This window comes from Odontesthes bonariensis, chromosome 2 (assembly GCF_027942865.1).
Source record: "Odontesthes bonariensis isolate fOdoBon6 chromosome 2, fOdoBon6.hap1, whole genome shotgun sequence".
NCBI classification, from domain to species: domain Eukaryota; kingdom Metazoa; phylum Chordata; class Actinopteri; order Atheriniformes; family Atherinopsidae; genus Odontesthes; species Odontesthes bonariensis.
Genome location: NC_134507.1, coordinates 10,090,812 through 10,108,244, shown reverse-complemented (window position 1 = coordinate 10,108,244; position 17,433 = coordinate 10,090,812). Strand labels below are relative to the sequence as shown.

General features: G+C 39.9%; 3 protein-coding genes across 5 annotated transcripts; 1 reads left to right on the top strand and 2 right to left on the bottom strand.

Moving 5' to 3' along the window:
• Positions 1–833: 833 nt before the first annotated feature.
• srd5a2b (steroid-5-alpha-reductase, alpha polypeptide 2b) lies at positions 834–6,906 on the bottom strand. Of its 2 annotated transcripts, none has more exons than XM_075476691.1 (5): positions 6,518–6,906; positions 5,631–5,767; positions 5,407–5,508; positions 5,177–5,327; positions 834–5,076 (listed from the first exon to the last, which is right to left on the bottom strand). In XM_075476691.1, the coding sequence occupies exons 1-5, from the start codon at positions 6,841–6,843 to the stop codon at positions 5,010–5,012; spliced, it is 783 nt and encodes a 260-aa protein (XP_075332806.1). In that variant the 5' UTR covers positions 6,844–6,906; the 3' UTR covers positions 834–5,009. The 2 variants fall into 2 exon arrangements, with proteins under 2 accessions (XP_075332806.1, XP_075332797.1); XM_075476682.1 differs by having other exon boundaries at positions 5,631–5,794; positions 6,518–6,905.
• On the top strand, positions 1,478–5,368 carry mkks (MKKS centrosomal shuttling protein). The gene is made up of 4 exons (XM_075476670.1): positions 1,478–2,643; positions 2,907–3,088; positions 3,579–3,689; positions 3,775–5,368. The coding sequence occupies exons 1-4, from the start codon at positions 1,659–1,661 to the stop codon at positions 4,192–4,194; spliced, it is 1,698 nt and encodes a 565-aa protein (XP_075332785.1). The 5' UTR covers positions 1,478–1,658; the 3' UTR covers positions 4,195–5,368.
• A 1,327-nt stretch (positions 6,907–8,233) lies between the features above and the next one.
• memo1 (mediator of cell motility 1) lies at positions 8,234–16,287 on the bottom strand. 2 transcript variants are annotated; one of them, XM_075476655.1, is made up of 10 exons: positions 16,104–16,287; positions 15,820–15,917; positions 14,777–14,858; positions 14,631–14,699; positions 14,335–14,447; positions 13,777–13,888; positions 12,766–12,908; positions 12,548–12,624; positions 11,746–11,850; positions 8,234–10,757 (listed from the first exon to the last, which is right to left on the bottom strand). In XM_075476655.1, the coding sequence occupies exons 2-10, from the start codon at positions 15,878–15,880 to the stop codon at positions 10,626–10,628; spliced, it is 894 nt and encodes a 297-aa protein (XP_075332770.1). In that variant the 5' UTR covers positions 15,881–15,917; positions 16,104–16,287; the 3' UTR covers positions 8,234–10,625. The 2 variants fall into 2 exon arrangements, with proteins under 2 accessions (XP_075332770.1, XP_075332761.1); XM_075476646.1 differs by having other exon boundaries at positions 15,820–16,287.
• Between the last annotated feature and the right edge of the window lie 1,146 nt (positions 16,288–17,433).

The window sequence follows — 17,433 nt, the reverse complement described above, 5'->3', positions numbered from 1 at the left end:
TGTGCTGATTAGACTACGTTTCTTTCCTATACTTGTTTCCACCTAACTGAATAAGCAATAAATAACTACCAGCTTTTTGGTTGTCATGTGGGTACAACTTTGAATTCAAATGTTGAGACCGCTTCATTTTAACATCTTTGGAAATGTATAGGCTCTGTGACTTGCATCCTCAACTGGCCCTTACAATGGCAGCGCAAGAGTCTTTGGATGGTGCATGAGTTTTGTTATCTTTATCATCTTATACAGTCACACCTGCGATGAAGTGGGTAAAAGGCAAGCAAGGTGGGGAGGTTTTATTACTCTTGCTGCCACTCAAGATTTTTTATTGCCGTCATGTTATTTTCCCCAGTAACACTTAGTTTTCTAATGCTACTTCCACAAGATGTTAATTCTCTAACCTAATTAGCATATTAACACATCATATACAGTGATGCAATTATTGAATAAAACATACATTGTGCCATAAAAAGTACTGAAGGCTGACCATGAAGTAAATAGGTGTTTTGTTTGTTAGGTTTTTTTTTTTTTCTCACCTACCTTAATGACAAATTTCAGAGGGGCCATTGTACAATGGTCAATATTTCACCTGAAAAGAGCACAGTTATGTTACAAATGAGGGGTTTGGTTTCAATTGATACTCGTAAACCTAATACACTGAAATGTATCCCCTTTCATGTCTATTAAAATAGATATACATTCACTGAAAAAGACAAAAGGAAAAGAGTTTAACAAGTTTAGTATTAATTTAAACTCTAAATTTGCAAATATAGTGCCTTAGCCGTTCAGTTAATTTCACATTTCAAATCACGAGACAAATGATAACTTCAAACGGCTTCAACGTTTAGCAATCGTTTTTAATTGGCATTACAATTACACAAAAGTAAACAAATGCATTAGAAATGACGTTGTTAAAATTATGCCATATCACAAATTTCAAACATTTCCTACCGCCAACAGTTTTGTACGTTTGAATCACTACCGAGGCGCCAAGAGATGACGTCACTTTTCATTTGTAGTCAGAGAACTACTGCATCGTTCGTGTGAAAAACTGACAGAATAGCTTAGGCAAAAAAAAAATCTAAAATATTGACTATTGACTACTGACTACTTGATACTTAGCAGATTATGCTCTCTCGTTCATAAAAAAAAAAACGGAAGATGACTGCTACATTTTTTTCATGAATTTAAAAGATGCGACGGGTTGTCGCTTAGGACCGTGGATGCTACAACACCGTGACTGCTACCATAGAAACGAGATGTATCTTTACAAAGCCTGTTTAAATCCTCACATTACTTGTCATCAAAATTAATTCGAGTAGGCTTTCTATCATACTACAGCAATTAATTTAGTCATTAATGTTGTTATGTTTAATTTATTACGATTTTTTTAAACACTACAATGAATATTTATTTATTTTAGTTCAGTCATTAGTAAGGACCGCTGGCATGACTTAGTACGCATAAGCGCCTACGGCTTCAATTTTAACCACTTGTGCAGTAACGCTTTGCATCAAATTACCTCCAAATTGCATTCTAAATTAGTTCTTTCGTTATTTTTAACATATCTTGTTCACTGTCCAATTCTTAAGAAGGATTTAGTCTTTTTACGTTTGCGAATTGAAACTACTTTGACAGATCATTTGGAAATTGCTGCTCCAATGATGTCCCGACTCACGAAGAAATCCCCATCTCTTTGTATGGATCTACCACTGAACGACACTGATGTTTGTAACAAGCTTCATCTGATTAGGGAACTTCTGAGATCTTGTTACGGACCGACGGCTAGACTGAAACAAGTTCATAATAACATTGGTGGGCAAGTTGTAACCACCTCCTCCTCCTCAGTTCTACTTCCAGCCATTTCCTCCTCTCAGCCCTGTATCAATCTGATAAAAACCTCCATTCTCAACCACGTCTGCCGCTATAGCGACTGTGGTTTGTTTGCTGCTATTCTTTGTCTGTGCCTCATTGAGCAAACAAAGCAGTCTGGACTCCGAGAAAATGTGGCTATCAGAGTTAACAAACACCTGGTGGCAGTGTGCACCGATTACCTACAACGAGATGACTGTGCTTGTAAAGTGAAGCTTGACTTCTGCAGCAGTCAGAATTTGATCACATTAGCTCGTAGTATAATCTCTAGTAAACCAACATGTGTTCTTACAGACACAGAGATGCTCCACATCAGCAAGACGGCTATGCGAGCCTTCCTGCTCACTGTTCCCTGCAATGTCCCGGGTACGGTCAGCCTTGGCAGAATAGTGACTGTTGGTGTTGAGGGTCATTCTGTCCTAGGCTCTGAAGTGTTCCCAGGCTTACTGGTGGACGTGCCTGAGGACATTTGCCTTAACAAGGTTGACAGTATCTCTAATCCTCTGCATGTGGTGCTGTTCAGTGCATCTCTTGCTGGAGACATATCTGAAGTAGGAGATGGTGTAATTGAGGTGCACCAAGGTCTGGACACCGACTCACAGATCCTGGATCTGCTTCTGGAGCTTGGTAAGCGGGTGGTTAAAGACGAGTTAAGGTTATTTGTCTGTCAGAAAGTCATCCACCCAGTCTTACAGCAATACCTGAGAAGTCATGGTGTCATTGTGGTAGAGAGACTTGGAATCGCACTCATGGAGCCGCTTACTCAGCTGACAGGTAATCACTCTAATGTGCAGAAAAAAAACTGATTAAACCTAAAGAACTGTAGTTTTAATTATTCAAATTACTACACTACAATATGGGTTTATCATAACGAATCTGAAAAATACTGCATCAATATATAGCTACTCATTCATGCATATATTGCATTAAAATGTCAGTCAATGTATTACGAAGAAGAACAAGCTGTACTGTTCTATCAGTGTGTCTGATTGCATCTGCTTTATATTTACGATGTTTATGTGTATTTTAACAAATAGGTGCTCAACCTGTGGCCACATTACATACCAGGATTCCACCCTCTGCCTACGGGAAGGTGAAGGATCTCAATATGAGGCAGTTTGGATCCAGGAAAATGCTGCATTTACACCCTGTTGGGGAGTCGGTGATCTGCACCATGATCCTCTGTCACAGGAATGAGACCATGTTAAATGAGCTGAAGGTAAATGGAAGTTGCTTATAGAGCTGCATTGATGGGTTTTGGGGTTGAAATGGAAGAATAAAAAAATACAAATGTATGTCTAACACATTGTTATGACATTGTTTTACTAATTGTTTGCTTGAGGGCTGATGAAAATTAGCCTGTGTGGTTAAATTTGACACATTTACATGATGAACCGAAGTGCTAACGCCAAAAAAAGTGAAATGTCCTTCTTTCTTTTTTTTAAACCAACATAAGAATCATTCTCAAGGACAAACCAGGCAACTTTACTGTTCACATTTCCAGTTATATTCGATAAATAAGATTATAATGAAATGACTATATCTCCACATAAAAGCATCCATTGACTGGCATCAGTTATTTCTCTAGAATCAGTTTTGAAATAAAACTAATTGCTTTTACTCTTATCATCAGCTTAGAATATCCTATTATGGAAGGTAAATGTGGCAAATGGGCAGATATTCATTTCCTTATATGCTTTGTGTTAAAGGTAGTTTGCCAGAAGACCGAGCATGTGTTGAGGCTCACCCTCAGGGAACCATGTGCTTTGCTTGGAGGTGGCTGTACTGAGACCCACTTAGCTGCCTATGTCAGACACAAGGTCAGATCCATTATTTAGCTTTTAAACTAGTCTAATTGTATAACATCTTGATATCTGCCATGACTGTGCAACTCTTATATCGTAGAGCAAGAATGAAGCATCAGAAACCGCATCAGTATTAGGGTGCTCACAGACGGAGTTCCTTCTTGGTATGGAGGCATTCTGCCGCTCTCTGGAGTCTGTGGCCAGATCTTTGGAGCACGACGGTGGGACTTCAGCAATCGATCTGACTCATGCTCACCATCGGACTTTCCCCTCAGATGTCATGAAAGAACACGTGGAGGGCTTCTGTGGCTGTGGACTGGTGAAAAGTTGCCCAAGTAATAAGTGGACTTATCTAAAAACAGAGTATGCAGATTTTTCTCCTGCACCCTTGTTTGGAGACACTTCTGAGCAGCCGACTGTGCTGGACTCTTTCACAGCTAAACTCGGTGCTTTACAAGTTGCTGTGGAAACTGCTAATCTTGCACTGGATGTGAGATATGTAATTCAAGATGTGAACTAACACAAGATAAATGTTGTAAGTCTGCACAAAATGCAGCAGGAAGATCTTGGTATCTTGTTAAATCTAAAGCATACATATCTAAAGCATACATATCTAAAGCATACGCTGGCACACTTGTCAGTGAGTTACGACAAAACACTGGACATGTAAACCAGAGCAAAGCTTTTTTGTTTTTCCCATATTCAAAATGATACAGACAGTGTTTTGTATTATGGTAATATCTATAGACATGGTTCAGACTGGCCAGTTACTGTACTCATCACTGCATTCTGTATGAGAGGGTTGAATGGGTATCTCTTCCAGCAAAACTTTACAATCATTGGTTTCTTTCTGTTTTTTAAATGGCAATGTGCCATTATATACTACTTCTATAATTAAATAGTCCCATACTCATGATTCACTTGAAATGAGTAAAACTGCTTTTAGTTTTTCTTCTCCACACACTTAGAACAGGTTGTAACCCTCATTGAAACTTCACACCCTTGAACACATACCATGACTACAGTCTACTCTGCGATTGACTGCTACCATTTTAACTTTTTACCTGTTTTCGCTTCTGTAACTATTCTGTTATATACTTGGCATCAGTGAAAATGGTGGCATGTGTTCATTGATTTTTTTTGTAATTTAAAAACATGTACACTGTCAGTCTTGCAGAATACTGTAACTGACTTCAGTGATGATTTATTCAGATTCTTGTGCAGGGAAATTTTTTTTTCTTTTTCTGTTTAACGCTACAACAGCAGGTTCCTGCGCTTGCCTTCTACTGTTGGTTTATTTACTCTTGCTCAACAAGGTGATGATTGCTTTTTCTCTCAGAAGATAAATGGAATCAAAGCCTTTCGAAACTTGGGGTATTCCTTGAATTTCTCCTGGTAAAACCTGCAAGACAGGAGCAGAGAATAACAATTACCACCCAGAAACAGAAGATGGCAAAGTGCCATAACAGGATTCCCAATCTTTACATTAATATCTTAGGCACCTGTGATGGTAATGGGCCCTCGGTCCAATGAAGCAGAGGCTAAACACAGCAAACGAGACTGTTGGAACAGACCAGGTTGCTACAGCATAGCCAAACCACTCCACAATCTCTCCTAAGTAGTTGGCACCAGACACATATTCAAACAGACCTCCTGTAGGAGAATGAGACCACATGTCACTACAAGCACTGACTGGAAGAAATGTAATCTGTAAGTGTAATCTGTTTCATACCTGTAGGAATCTTGTACACAACTTCTTTTGGTTTCCTCAGATTACGCAAAATATAGTCACTGTGTATATTGACAGCCATTCCAATATAAAACACCAGTAAACCTAGAGGAAATTCATGATTGTGTAATAAGTCTTCACATTAATTACAGGTAATTAAGGTATTTCATCAGTCCTCTTCATATTTAAAACTGATTTTTAAAGCAAAACATAAATAGCACACTTACCAATCTTATAACGGATGCCAGATAACCATTCTTCATCAAAGTGGGCGCAATGCAGCAGGTGGTGGCCCTGCAGGAAACCATTTATCAGGCAGAAGAAACCTGCGGCTACCATCACACCCAGTGGAAAAGGCTGCCCTCTGGTCAGTAATGAATAGACAAATGTTCTGCAATTGATGGAGAAATAGTACATAGAGCAGGTAGAACAGGATGCGGATAATGTTGCTTTTATCCACGCTGGTACATGCAAAAATCATGTTTTACAGCTCGATGGAGGCATTCTTTATAAACCATGTGGTTGTAAAAAGGAGTAAAAAGGAAACCAAAAAGGTGCCAGAAACCCATGTTCTTCATGGGAAGTTAACTCTGCATTCCTTGGGGGATTTCACATTCCAGCTGCAGGAAATTATATAAACACTTCATCTGAAAAATTGACCCTGGTTTTAACAATAATTCTGTAGTCCTCGTAGCTGAAAGGTTCAAAGGCAAAATTATAATAAAAGATGCTAAAACCAAAATGTTGTTGTTTCAAGAGGAAAAGTCTGATAGTTTTCATGGAGTTTTCACAACAACAAAAATTTCATGATTTACAGCTGGATCACTTCTGCAATGAACCACTATGGTAAGACAATACCTTCATAATGAATGCAGCTAGATATAGGATCTATAAGTTAACTTATAGTTTCAGTTGTCCGTACTGATTCTGCTTAAAAAAGGCTGAGATAGTAAGGGACAAATGCAATAAGTCAATTTGATTAAGTAACTTAGAATAAACATGATTATTACTAAAATCAGAAAAAAAATCTTCTATTCTTATTCTACAGAAAAACTCCGTAGACACTTTCTTTTCTCACCAAAAAAGGCCAAAACTACACCGTCTCTGCTCTTACCTTTGAAAGTAGTGCAAGCAAAAGGTTGTTAGTAACAAGTACTTTCCCACACTGGAGCTTTTGTGTGACAGTAGCATTAAAAGTAGGGGGACCAGGAGGGCAGGCATCTCCTGGAGGAACCAGGCCAGTCTTGCAGGTACCATCTTAGCTGGAGGACACAGTGTCATGTGGCGTCCATAGGAGGTCTGTGCCTTCTTATGGTGGACCAGGTGGCCAAGTCCTGCCAGGATGATCCCACAGCTCAGATAATTAACAACGTTCTCATGGCAGTACATCTTGCAGGTCTGTGCCTCCGGGTTACTGAGCGTTGCAGTAATCCTTTTCATTTATGAACTAATCTTAAGCATCTGTATGAAGCTCAGCGGATGTAAACAGCCTCTCTTTCTCCTCCCAAAGTAAGAAAAAGGTGTGTCAGCCTGCTGAGACATGTTCCCTTTTTCACAGCTTGCGTACAAATACTGCCAGAAACCAGGATGTGATTATGCAAACCTCCTTTGGGTACAAAAGTAGATTTCCCAGTTTAAATCAGCTGGAAGAAATTACTTTTGGTAAGTGTCAAATAGTGCCTTGTTGAAAACATTCTCTACCTGTCCATCCTGTTAAAAGACACAAAGCAACAGAGAAGTAGCAAATTATGTAGGTCTGTTGGTATTTACAAAATTCCCCTTCTGGTCGTGCGTATTTACTGACCTTAAATCAGACTGTTCTGGTGCTTCTCATCACCAACAAATGGATGGAGGGAACTTAAAGTGGACTGACTAAACTCACAGCAACATCTTAATGTTGGCCAGAGACAAACTGCTGCTTATATACTACAGAAATGAGACTACAGTTGTTGGGGTGATGAGTCCCACGTTTATGGCTTGAAATGATTAATGATCATTGCAGAGGTAAGTAAAGGAATTCTAAGCATCTGGCAAAGACACCTCAGCCTAAATAAGAACATAAATCACACAGTTAAAAAATTGTCACTCTGAATCATGACAACTGCAATAATCTTCCTGATCAGTGCACAGTATTTTATGCCTTACTGACAACATGCCAAGTGGCTAAAGTTTGCATTACAAACTGGTGTTGATGTAATAATCTGAAGAAACGGTAAGAAAGATTCAGCAGTTTGAGACTTTAAATTACACACAGAAATAATCAGTTAAGTGAAAAATCATCTGCCACAAAGTTTGGAGATGTAATCATCCAAGTCACCTGCATATTCAACAAGACAGGTCTCCAGCGTCCATTTGATGCTGCTACTGAACAAATAGATGGGTATGGCTTTATTACATAGCCTCACGGATGACTGATGACTAAAACTATGAACAACCGGTTGCTTTGTTGGGTGTACCTTGCAACAGTAATGCTGTAGTACGACTGACAGAATCTGGAAGGATGTGATACTCGGATCTCTCTTTAAAAATGTGTGCTGTTTATTCTATCAATCCTTACTGATATATAAGGGGTGGGGAGGAAAATGGTAGGAAACCCATGTCAGTTTAACATTTAAAACAGCTCCACAAATGCTGAAAATGACCATTAAATCAGTATATATCTTAGAAATGTTTATCTCATCAAACTGCTGCAGTGCCACAAATAGAAGAACTTTTTCTTTCACTGATATGTTGGAGGAAATAAACAGTTAAAAATGTGCATATGCACGCAGCACAAATTGTAGTTTTCTGTGAGTGCGAGTACGAAAAGAACGAGACACCAGAGAAAACGTGCTTTTTCAGTACATTTTACTTCTTTTTGTAACATGAATCCTCGGCCTTTTTTGAAGAGCCTTTTGGGATGCTTTGTCAGTGGAACCTGAGATCAAAAAAACTCCATTAAGGGAGTAGTTAAGCAGTATATTTTAGGTTTATGACGTGTAAGTTCCAATTCTCTAACCAAGAAAAGAAAAAAAGAAAAAGATACATAAACCATTTCTAGAATAACAAATATTCATAAACAGACAAAATGAACAATGTAAAGGTTTAGCCTTCATCTCTCTACACGGGAATGAGGTGATGTGTGACAGAAACAGAAAACCACTCCCTGCTTGAGAATGGAGATAACAGTTGGTGCCATATAAGACCAACAGATGGGGTCTTAACACTCGTGGTGTGCTGGGCGAGGTGAGGGGTGCACATGGGAAACCAAGGCTGAAGAACACATTCTAACATAAGACTGAAAGTGAGAATATGCTTTACATGGTAATGTGCAACAGTGATAAAAGGCACAATAGCACAGTGTGTCATGCTTTGCTAGATTCCCTTAAATTAGCATTAGAGGTCAAGTGAGTTTGGTGATTTCAATCTGTGCCTACTTGGTTTGATAAGGTCTTTGTAGCTAAACGCTAAAATGCGACGACTCATTCAGTGCCAAGAGGGAAGAAGTGATGGCAAGATGCCTGCATTGCTAAATGGGAATACTTAAGTGGCAAAAGTCAGAGACGAGTAACATTTTAAATCTCACATGACAGAATGGCATACGCTGTGTGCTGCCTGTTGTCAACAATCTTTCCCCCTTTGTTCGGAGCGAAAACAAGTTTCAGGCTGAAACCACTTCCTTTGTTAAAAACCGGGATCCTGTGCTTGACTTTACATTAGGCAAATATCTTTTCTTTTTTTTTTTTTTCATAAATTCATTCAATAAATCCAACATATAGCAGGGAACCACATGCCACTGTTCTGGGTAATCTTACAGGAAATAATTATTATATTAAGCTAATATTAATACATATGGCATCCTTTACTGGTTTTATCTATCTACAGTGAGCTTGTCTAATTGATATTCCTACTGTGCGGAGTCGTTTTTAAGTGAGTTCCTAAAACTTGAAATTAAATGCGAGGAGGAAAAAATAAATCTTCCTCATAAAGTTTTTTGGCATTCTTCATTCAGAACACAAACAAAAAGAGCTGTAAAATTACCATCTACAGCACAGATATACTTCCTATAACATAAGAAAATAGTCTTGGAATCTTCATGATTTCCATCTTTGTTCAGATGAAAAAAAAAACGCTTTGCTGCTCTTACAGAGAACTCAGTGTGTAACAGAGGACATTTTTATACAATCTACAAAAAAAACAAAGAAGAAGAAATAAATGAAATCATCACTCAAGTCTACAGACAAGTCAGTTACTACAGAGATTCAAGGTGGCAGTGTAAACAAAAACTAGAGGTGTCAGTGTTGGAGAAAAAATTAACACGAGATCCAACTTTCCACAGCAGCAGCCTGGCCCTTTCAAAACCTTTGATGCTGTATGCGTGTGATGGGAATCCAGGATCGGTGTTGCACGCCTTCATCTACTGAGGAGACCATGTTGAGCGCTTAAGAGCTGAAATGACAGCTGCAGTTCAAATCCACACACTAACTAAAGTAAATACTAGTAAATACTACCATGTTTAATTCAACTACTAAAGATTAAAAAATAAGGAATAAAATACGAATAAAACATATTCAATAAACCAATCTTAGGATGAATATTTTGTTTGTTTGTGTTTTTTTTTTTTTTTTTAAATCGTGGGGAGTTAGTGAACTTTGTTGGGTGCAGCCCTTTGTTAGCAACTACAACATATGCTGAGCACTGGTAGAAATGACCTATGACACTGTTTTCAAAGTTTAAGCCATGAAGCTTGAAGCAATCAAAAGTCTCATTCCATTTTTAAATCAGGCAACATCGGAATATCATCCGTTCTCCATAAATATCCGTAGCTTTTATTTTCTTTACTTTTCAGAGGCAAATTACAAGAGAACAGATTAAAGCCAAATATAAAGGCTGCCTTTTTGCAGCTCACACCCTACGGTCCTTGCACAGAATCCAAATCAAATGGACTTATCCCATCTCCTCGAACCTTTTTCCTTCTACAAAACTTCAAAACTGCACTTCAAGCTAAATGTTTCAATCAAAAATCTCTGTGAGACACTTCAAGTTGAGAGGAGGGTGGAGGAAGGCAGGGAAGAGCTGTGGGAGAGTCAGAGAAAGAATTGTATTGGCTTAAAGTGTCGAGGTCCTTCCTGCAAATAGTGGGCGTAACTGGGGGTTGGGGTGAGAGGGTATGGGGCGGTTTATGGCGATAAGATAGTAAGAGCAGGGTGGCGGCGTTGCAGTGGCCCCTGCAAAAGTTGACCTCAATGACCGATGAGCGCCCCAGCAGCGTAACTCACGGAGCTGTCCTGCCAGTTCCTGCACTGGCTTGACTGGGCGTAGTTCAGGAAAGAGAAGTTCATTTCTAAACCCGACTTCCTAAGCTCAGCCACAGCCTGCAAAACAATAACATCCAGTTAGCTGCTGATTAATGGAACTCAGCACGCCAAAAGGATAAAACACACACTACTTATGTTTTTTTTACTGTTCTTTCACATCATCTTCCTTCGTACGTGAGATTGTCGAATTATCTTTCGACAATTGCAGCAAATAAATAACGAGATATATTTAATAAAAGAACAGATTATCACAAGCATTTTAGCTACTTCATAGCAGAGGAAAAAAAAATGCATTTGATGCACTGGTTTGATACTTTATTCTATTATGTCTAACACACATTTTTCAGTGAAATACTCTCTGGTTGGTATCTTCTGCCTCAGCTCCAAAGATTCTACAGTATCAAGTCAACAAAGCAATCACACTCAACCACAATGTAGGTTTGTAAGTCCTAAGCAATAAAATCGGGCGACAGACGGTGCAATTTCCATTAACCTTATCGATTTACGGTCGGGAAAAAACACTTTAAAATCCATCACTTTATCTCTCGTTGCTGTTGCTTGTGTCAGCTCTATCAGGTGAGTGTAGAGATCATGTCACTACCCCTGGACACCACCGATGCTCGACAGACTGTTTTTCAATGTTCCTTCTTTTGCATAAAAATTCTAATGATTTCAAGACGTAGATGTGATGGTGCCCTCTAAACCTCATGTTTTGTATTCACCTCACATGCAACAGTAAGTGTGATACACTTCATTCTCTGCTGCGATCTGAGCAAGGGATTCAGCAGAGGGGGTGACCGATGCGCTGTTTAAATGGTTTAAATTCACACTCACTACATTTTAATCCGACACCGACGCTTTGGCTCGGTAAGATCCGCAGCAAAGCTTGATAGAACCCGTAAGAAATGTTAAACCTACCACTGTAATTACATGTTTACTGCTAACATCGTGTTCCGATTAATATCACTTCATCTTTTCACCCCTAATGTCTTCACAAAGTAAAATTTTGACACATCCACTGAGGCCTCTCATCTGTGGTACTTACATTTAGCAGCACTCCAATTGGGTGACGCCCACAGATGGTGTTGCGGTACTTCTTCAAGTAGTTGGTGAAAGACATAGGATCCAGCTGTTCTATAATGCCCATCCCCTGCATAAGTAGAGAAGAAGCTGACCTCAAAGTAAAGACACTTTAGTATGCACACATGTCCAAAGAGGATTGAATATTGTTATCAACAGGCACAGGCTTTTTTATTTTATTTTTTCCTTTTTGTGCTAAATTTTTCCCTGCAGACATTTAAAACAAAAGCATGATAGGTCACCTCCGTTAAGTGTCCCAGAAAGGAAAGACTGCGACCTGCACCAGAGCAGCACCTGCCCTTATGTGACCAACACTGATATAGCCGGGCTCTGGCAGCTACAAAAAGTTTCACTTTTTTCAATTTTGGACATGCTTTTCGATGTTATAACGTAACCACTGGGAGAGTTTCATGTCTGTTATCCCATCATGTTTCACAATATGACTGTTCAGTTTGGACGTAAATCAAATTCACTTCAGAGCTCGTCTTTTCTCATGATCCAATAGCAGTAAATCCTGCATGCACTGTGCTCAAGAAAACAAGCTACCTCATCCCAATCTTTTGTGACCGTGGGGAAAAGAAAAAAAAAACACCTTCTTTGTCCTTTCTGTATAAATCTGGCTGTCTGCTTCATGTGCTCTTCTTTACCAAAGTAGCAGTAATATGAACCTGATACAGTTAAAAAAATAAAAATAAATTCTCAACACACTTTATTCACCTATTTTTTTTTTTTTTTTGCATTTGAATCAGAAATCTTTCTGTAGTTACCATTTTATCAAGATGCTCAATAGACCTGTAGATCTCCCCTTGAGATTCATCATAGTATGTGTAACGAAAGCGCTGACCTTCAACAGAGACACAGACAATTGCACACGGCTAAATTCAGTCAGATTAGATTTATAACATCTATGCTGAATCATCACTAACTACAATTAAACTGACAGAATAATCTCAAAGAATTTGAAATTTTTTTTGCTGGTACCTACCCCAGTGGCAGAAGTCAGATGAAATGATGAAAAGGTTGGAAGGGTCTGCCAGATACTTGCTGAGCAGCTTCCCATATTCCTGTTCCTTTGACTCACTCAGTGCACCAACAAGCACAGGAACGATACTGAACTCATCTTTGTGGCTGCAACATCAGATGAACAATTTCAGCTGAAATTTCACCCTCTACATTCAACACTTTTATGACTAATCTTTATGGTCAGTCAGCACCACAGACTTTCCTATTCATGCTAATGTGCACAGTTCAGCTCATGCAAAATCCCTGCTTCTCCCTTCTTTTTTTTGTTTTTAGAACCAAGAAAACAACTATGTCTCCAGCCTATGTAACAGCAGGCTTTATCAATTATGCATGTTACTTTCCATGCGCTCCTGCTTTCGTGCGATTCTGGTTAACAGTATGCATACACAACTAATGAAAAGCAAATATAGAACTAAAAAGGGGTCTTGTCCCATCTTCTTCTCTTCCAGTAAGAGTTAAAGCGGCACTATGCAACTTTCAGTAATACGGGGTTTGTTTACCATGCAATACACACCCCAAAGCTGTAGGGGGAGCTCCGTAGAAAATAAGGCGACAGTCTAGCCATATTATATATTACTACTCTAGAAGCTAACCGCATTCAATTTAGCCGTCGACAGCTAATGGAGAGAGGTGTGTCTTATCAGGCTCCCTGGCTCGGCTCAGAGCCCTTTAGACCTGCCGTGAAGCAGTAGTTCTCGGCTCTCGTGTGTCGCGAGACTTCCAGAGGTAAACAAAGCACGCGGCGCCACAGGCAAAGTTGCAAGCGCTGTTTCGGGCTAGGGCCACCAGATGGAGATGGAAATGTCACCGTTTTCATCAGAACGGGTCAGCCAAGCAATCTGATGATTGCCAAGCAATTTTATGACCATGAAAAAGTTGCATAGTGCCGCTTTAAGAAAATGCTTGAGTCTGAGACATGGTTTCCCTCTGGGAGTGAGTTGTGCCGAAGCTTTGATTTGATTAATGACATTACCTCTCCATGGCTTTAGCAGTGTAAGGCAAGTGCATTTCAATACTGTGCTCATCTTCATCTGTCTGCAGACTCATCCTCTCAAACAACCCAGTTTTCCAGAGGTCAGCATACACTGCAAAAGACAGGTTTCACCTTCATTTGTGTGTGCGCTATTAAAACCATGTCCACTGATTAAGTCATTTTTGGAGATTTCTGATGAGTGGTGAACAAAAGGGAAAAAAAACAACACTGACAAAGTCCTAAACCAAAGAGTAACAGAACATCTCTGAGGCACGAGCATGGCAATGTGTCCCCTCCTGAGACTGTTTTAAGTATGCATGCCAGAACTGTTCAGGTTAGGCTATAACAATCAAAAGAATTGGTCAAACTAAGCTCTTCCTTTTTTCAGTGCAATGATGAAGAATAATCAAGAAAGGGTACTGCATGTTGTTTTGTTGACAAATCTTACCAACCAAATTGTAGTTACAATACTCCCCAAGTAATTATATCAATTGGCATTAGTTCACACAGAGATTAACACACAGAAACCACAACATTAGGCGTGAAAACAGTGAATACCCTTCTGGTCGATTCTCAGGTCATAGAGGGGTGTTCTATAGATGTCTGCAGTTGACAGGGCACAGCGGGAGAGGGGCACATGGTGTGAAGGTCCCAGGATGAACACCCTACGACTGAAGGGCAACACGGCTTTATCTCACTCACACTGTTCACAATATGATATACCACCAGCACAATGTACTGCTATCTACACAAGCATCTGTTCATTCTGTGGGAGGAAGGGAACTGAGATAAGAGACAGTCTTGTCAAATATTTTTCTTAAATAAGAAATGGAGCAGAGGGCTAAACAACTTACGTGACAGAGGGATCAACCTGCTTGTAGGCATGCGCAGCACAAGCACCACAGTAGGTATACCCAGCGTGGCTGCAAGCAAAAACATGTCAGTATGGAATGAGAGGATGTGAGGGATGCGTCTTCTCTGTTTGTCAATGTGTTCTTACGGCGCTATGATAGCTCTCGCAGGTCTGATTGTGGACTGTGCTTGGGACAGCCAGCCCTCTAGTTGTGCATTCAGCTGGGATCCTGCATACAAAAAAATCAATAATTCTGTTTAATGAAAAACAAACAAAAAAAAACAAAACAGAATTTGAATGTGAATTGAAAAAAAGATCATCCAACCAAAATAATGACATTACTGTGACCGACTACACTGGACTGTACCACCGTAAAGATTATTGATGTTAGTGTCCAGTAGTGCTAACGTCGGTATTATTGGTCAATTTAGGTTAGCTCAGCCTACATATGCAGGCAAGATTTGCAAGCAATATATTTGTATATAAAAGAAAACTAAGCAGTCAGGCAAGCATAGAAAAAGGAAAATCTGGCTGACTTGTGGGGTTTTAAACATCATTGCTTGTGAAGTGGGGGAAGGGTTGCAACATGAAACTTCAGTTTTGTGCCCAGCCCTACCCAGTCCTTTGTCTAACGGCAGGGAGTATTTCTTTACATAACTTAAGAAAGTCAGGGTCAGACACCAACGATACAAGAATAATAATAGCAGCCGAAGCGAAAATTGATTTTAAAATGTTTCGGGATTTGTCTCGTACAGCGACTCAGTTAGCATGTAGGCCTGGAAGTTCTCTAAAATTAGCAAAGTTAGCTTTAATTGACTTGATAGCTTGTTAAAAAAAAAAAAAAAGCCTAGCATCAGACGACCGTTTGTTTTCTGACACTGTCAGATGATGAAGTGCTGACTAAAGTGAAATCAATGCACCAAATTGGAGGAGGCAGTCCATACCAGTTCAATCTTAGCTATCCGACTTTTTTTATTCATCTAGATTAGCATTACAACCAAACCGTTGTTCATGACTGTCTGTTGTGTCGACGCATGAACAAACTAGTTGCGATCCCTGAATATCTGTGACAATGCCAGCAATAAAAAATAAAGGCAACCAAAGCCACTAACAGACAGTGCTCTTAGAAGATCAACAACATCAGCTAGCACTCGGTGTGCTAACGGGGACCGTGATGTGTTGACAGTTACCCGAAGCGGAATACCAGCTCCCGGCGTGACTTGCTTCTCTGCACACCACTCGGTTCGACATCTTGCTTCCCAAGCCGCCTATCTTGGTTTACTTCACTCTTGTCAAGCAAAAATATAAAATGAAACAAAATTGAAAATCCGGCTTTAGCTGACAGACAGGAAACAACGCCTGCTAGCTGACTTGCTTGAAAAGACAAAGGGGCAGTTCGACTGTAGTCAGCTGGGCTAACAGGCTAACTGGCTAACAGGCTCAGAGTACAGTTAGCTGCTCCCTGTGTTGTTACCGGTTTATTAAGTTGTCACTTTGTTCGACAGCCTGGCGGTATTATCATTTAAATTTGGAAAGGCACGAATGACAAAACTGTAGATTTGTGCCAATGCTGAACATCCAGTGCGCCGATATTAAAGCCCAGAGCTGTCACAGTCGGAATCTTGAGGATTACTGATTTGTCTGCCGAACCAGGTAAGGGGCGTTTCTGAAAGTGTTATGGAAGTGACGTCGAGCGTTTTGATTGGATAGTTGATCTTTAACACTGTGTGGTCCGTGAAACCACGTGACTTGGGAGGAGGAGCGTTTATGAAAGTGATTGTTTGGTTATGGAATTGCATTGCCCGCCAGGTGAGCGGGTAGAGTGCGGCAATGGAGTAAAAGATGTGAACAGAAAACCAAAGAAAACGAACCACCTGCTCCTCCCCCCAAACGTTGTGTACTCCACTACGGAATATGTACAAGATCACATGAGATGCCATCAGTTGTTTTCCTCATCGGTCAAAGGGTACACACATGACACTTGTATGCAGTTGTGTCTTTTGCTGTGTTTATTACTTATGCCGTTTATTCCCCACAACATTACACCATGTAAAAATACCTCTTGGAACAAGTAATTGAACAGAACCCCGACATAGTCTTCAGGGTTTTTTTTCTGCAAGAATGCTATGTACAGCTAATGTACATCCTGAAATTGTCATAAAAATTGTCATAATGTACTGTAAAGTGCACAATGCACATTTCATTACAGTGGTCTTCAGTGAAGGGCATGTCAGCCACATCATATTTGGGAGGGGGACTGAACCCAAAGATCAGCTGTGCTGTACATTAGTACCTTAGGAGCGAATGTTGTTGAATGTGTTTTTGAGCACACATTGTTGTCTGTTCCATTTGTCTCTGTGCTGGTCCTGCGATAGACTGACAACCTGTCCAGGGCTTACTTTGTCTCTCCCCCTCTGGCAGGGATAGATTCCAGCAACCCTGAAGAGAAGTGGTGTGGGAAATTAACAAATTTTGTTGAGGTGGTTGTTTTTGCCCTCAAACAGTCAGAACACACTGTGGCAATTGCCCAAGACTACACCAATTATTCATCCGTTACAGATACATTATCAGACTTTGCTGCAACATTTATCTCTGCTGATGTCCTTTCAACCTGTCTTCAAAGACAGTAATCTTTAATAGTTAAACTCAGGCCAGCAGAGATGTTTGTCAGTGTGGCTCAATGCATTTGTCCATTATCCGTTATAGCATGCAAATACCAAGAACAACTGAAATGTACATTAACTGATATATTATACTGCATTAAGTCTTATTCATTGTCATAATTTGGCAACCACTGAAGTTGC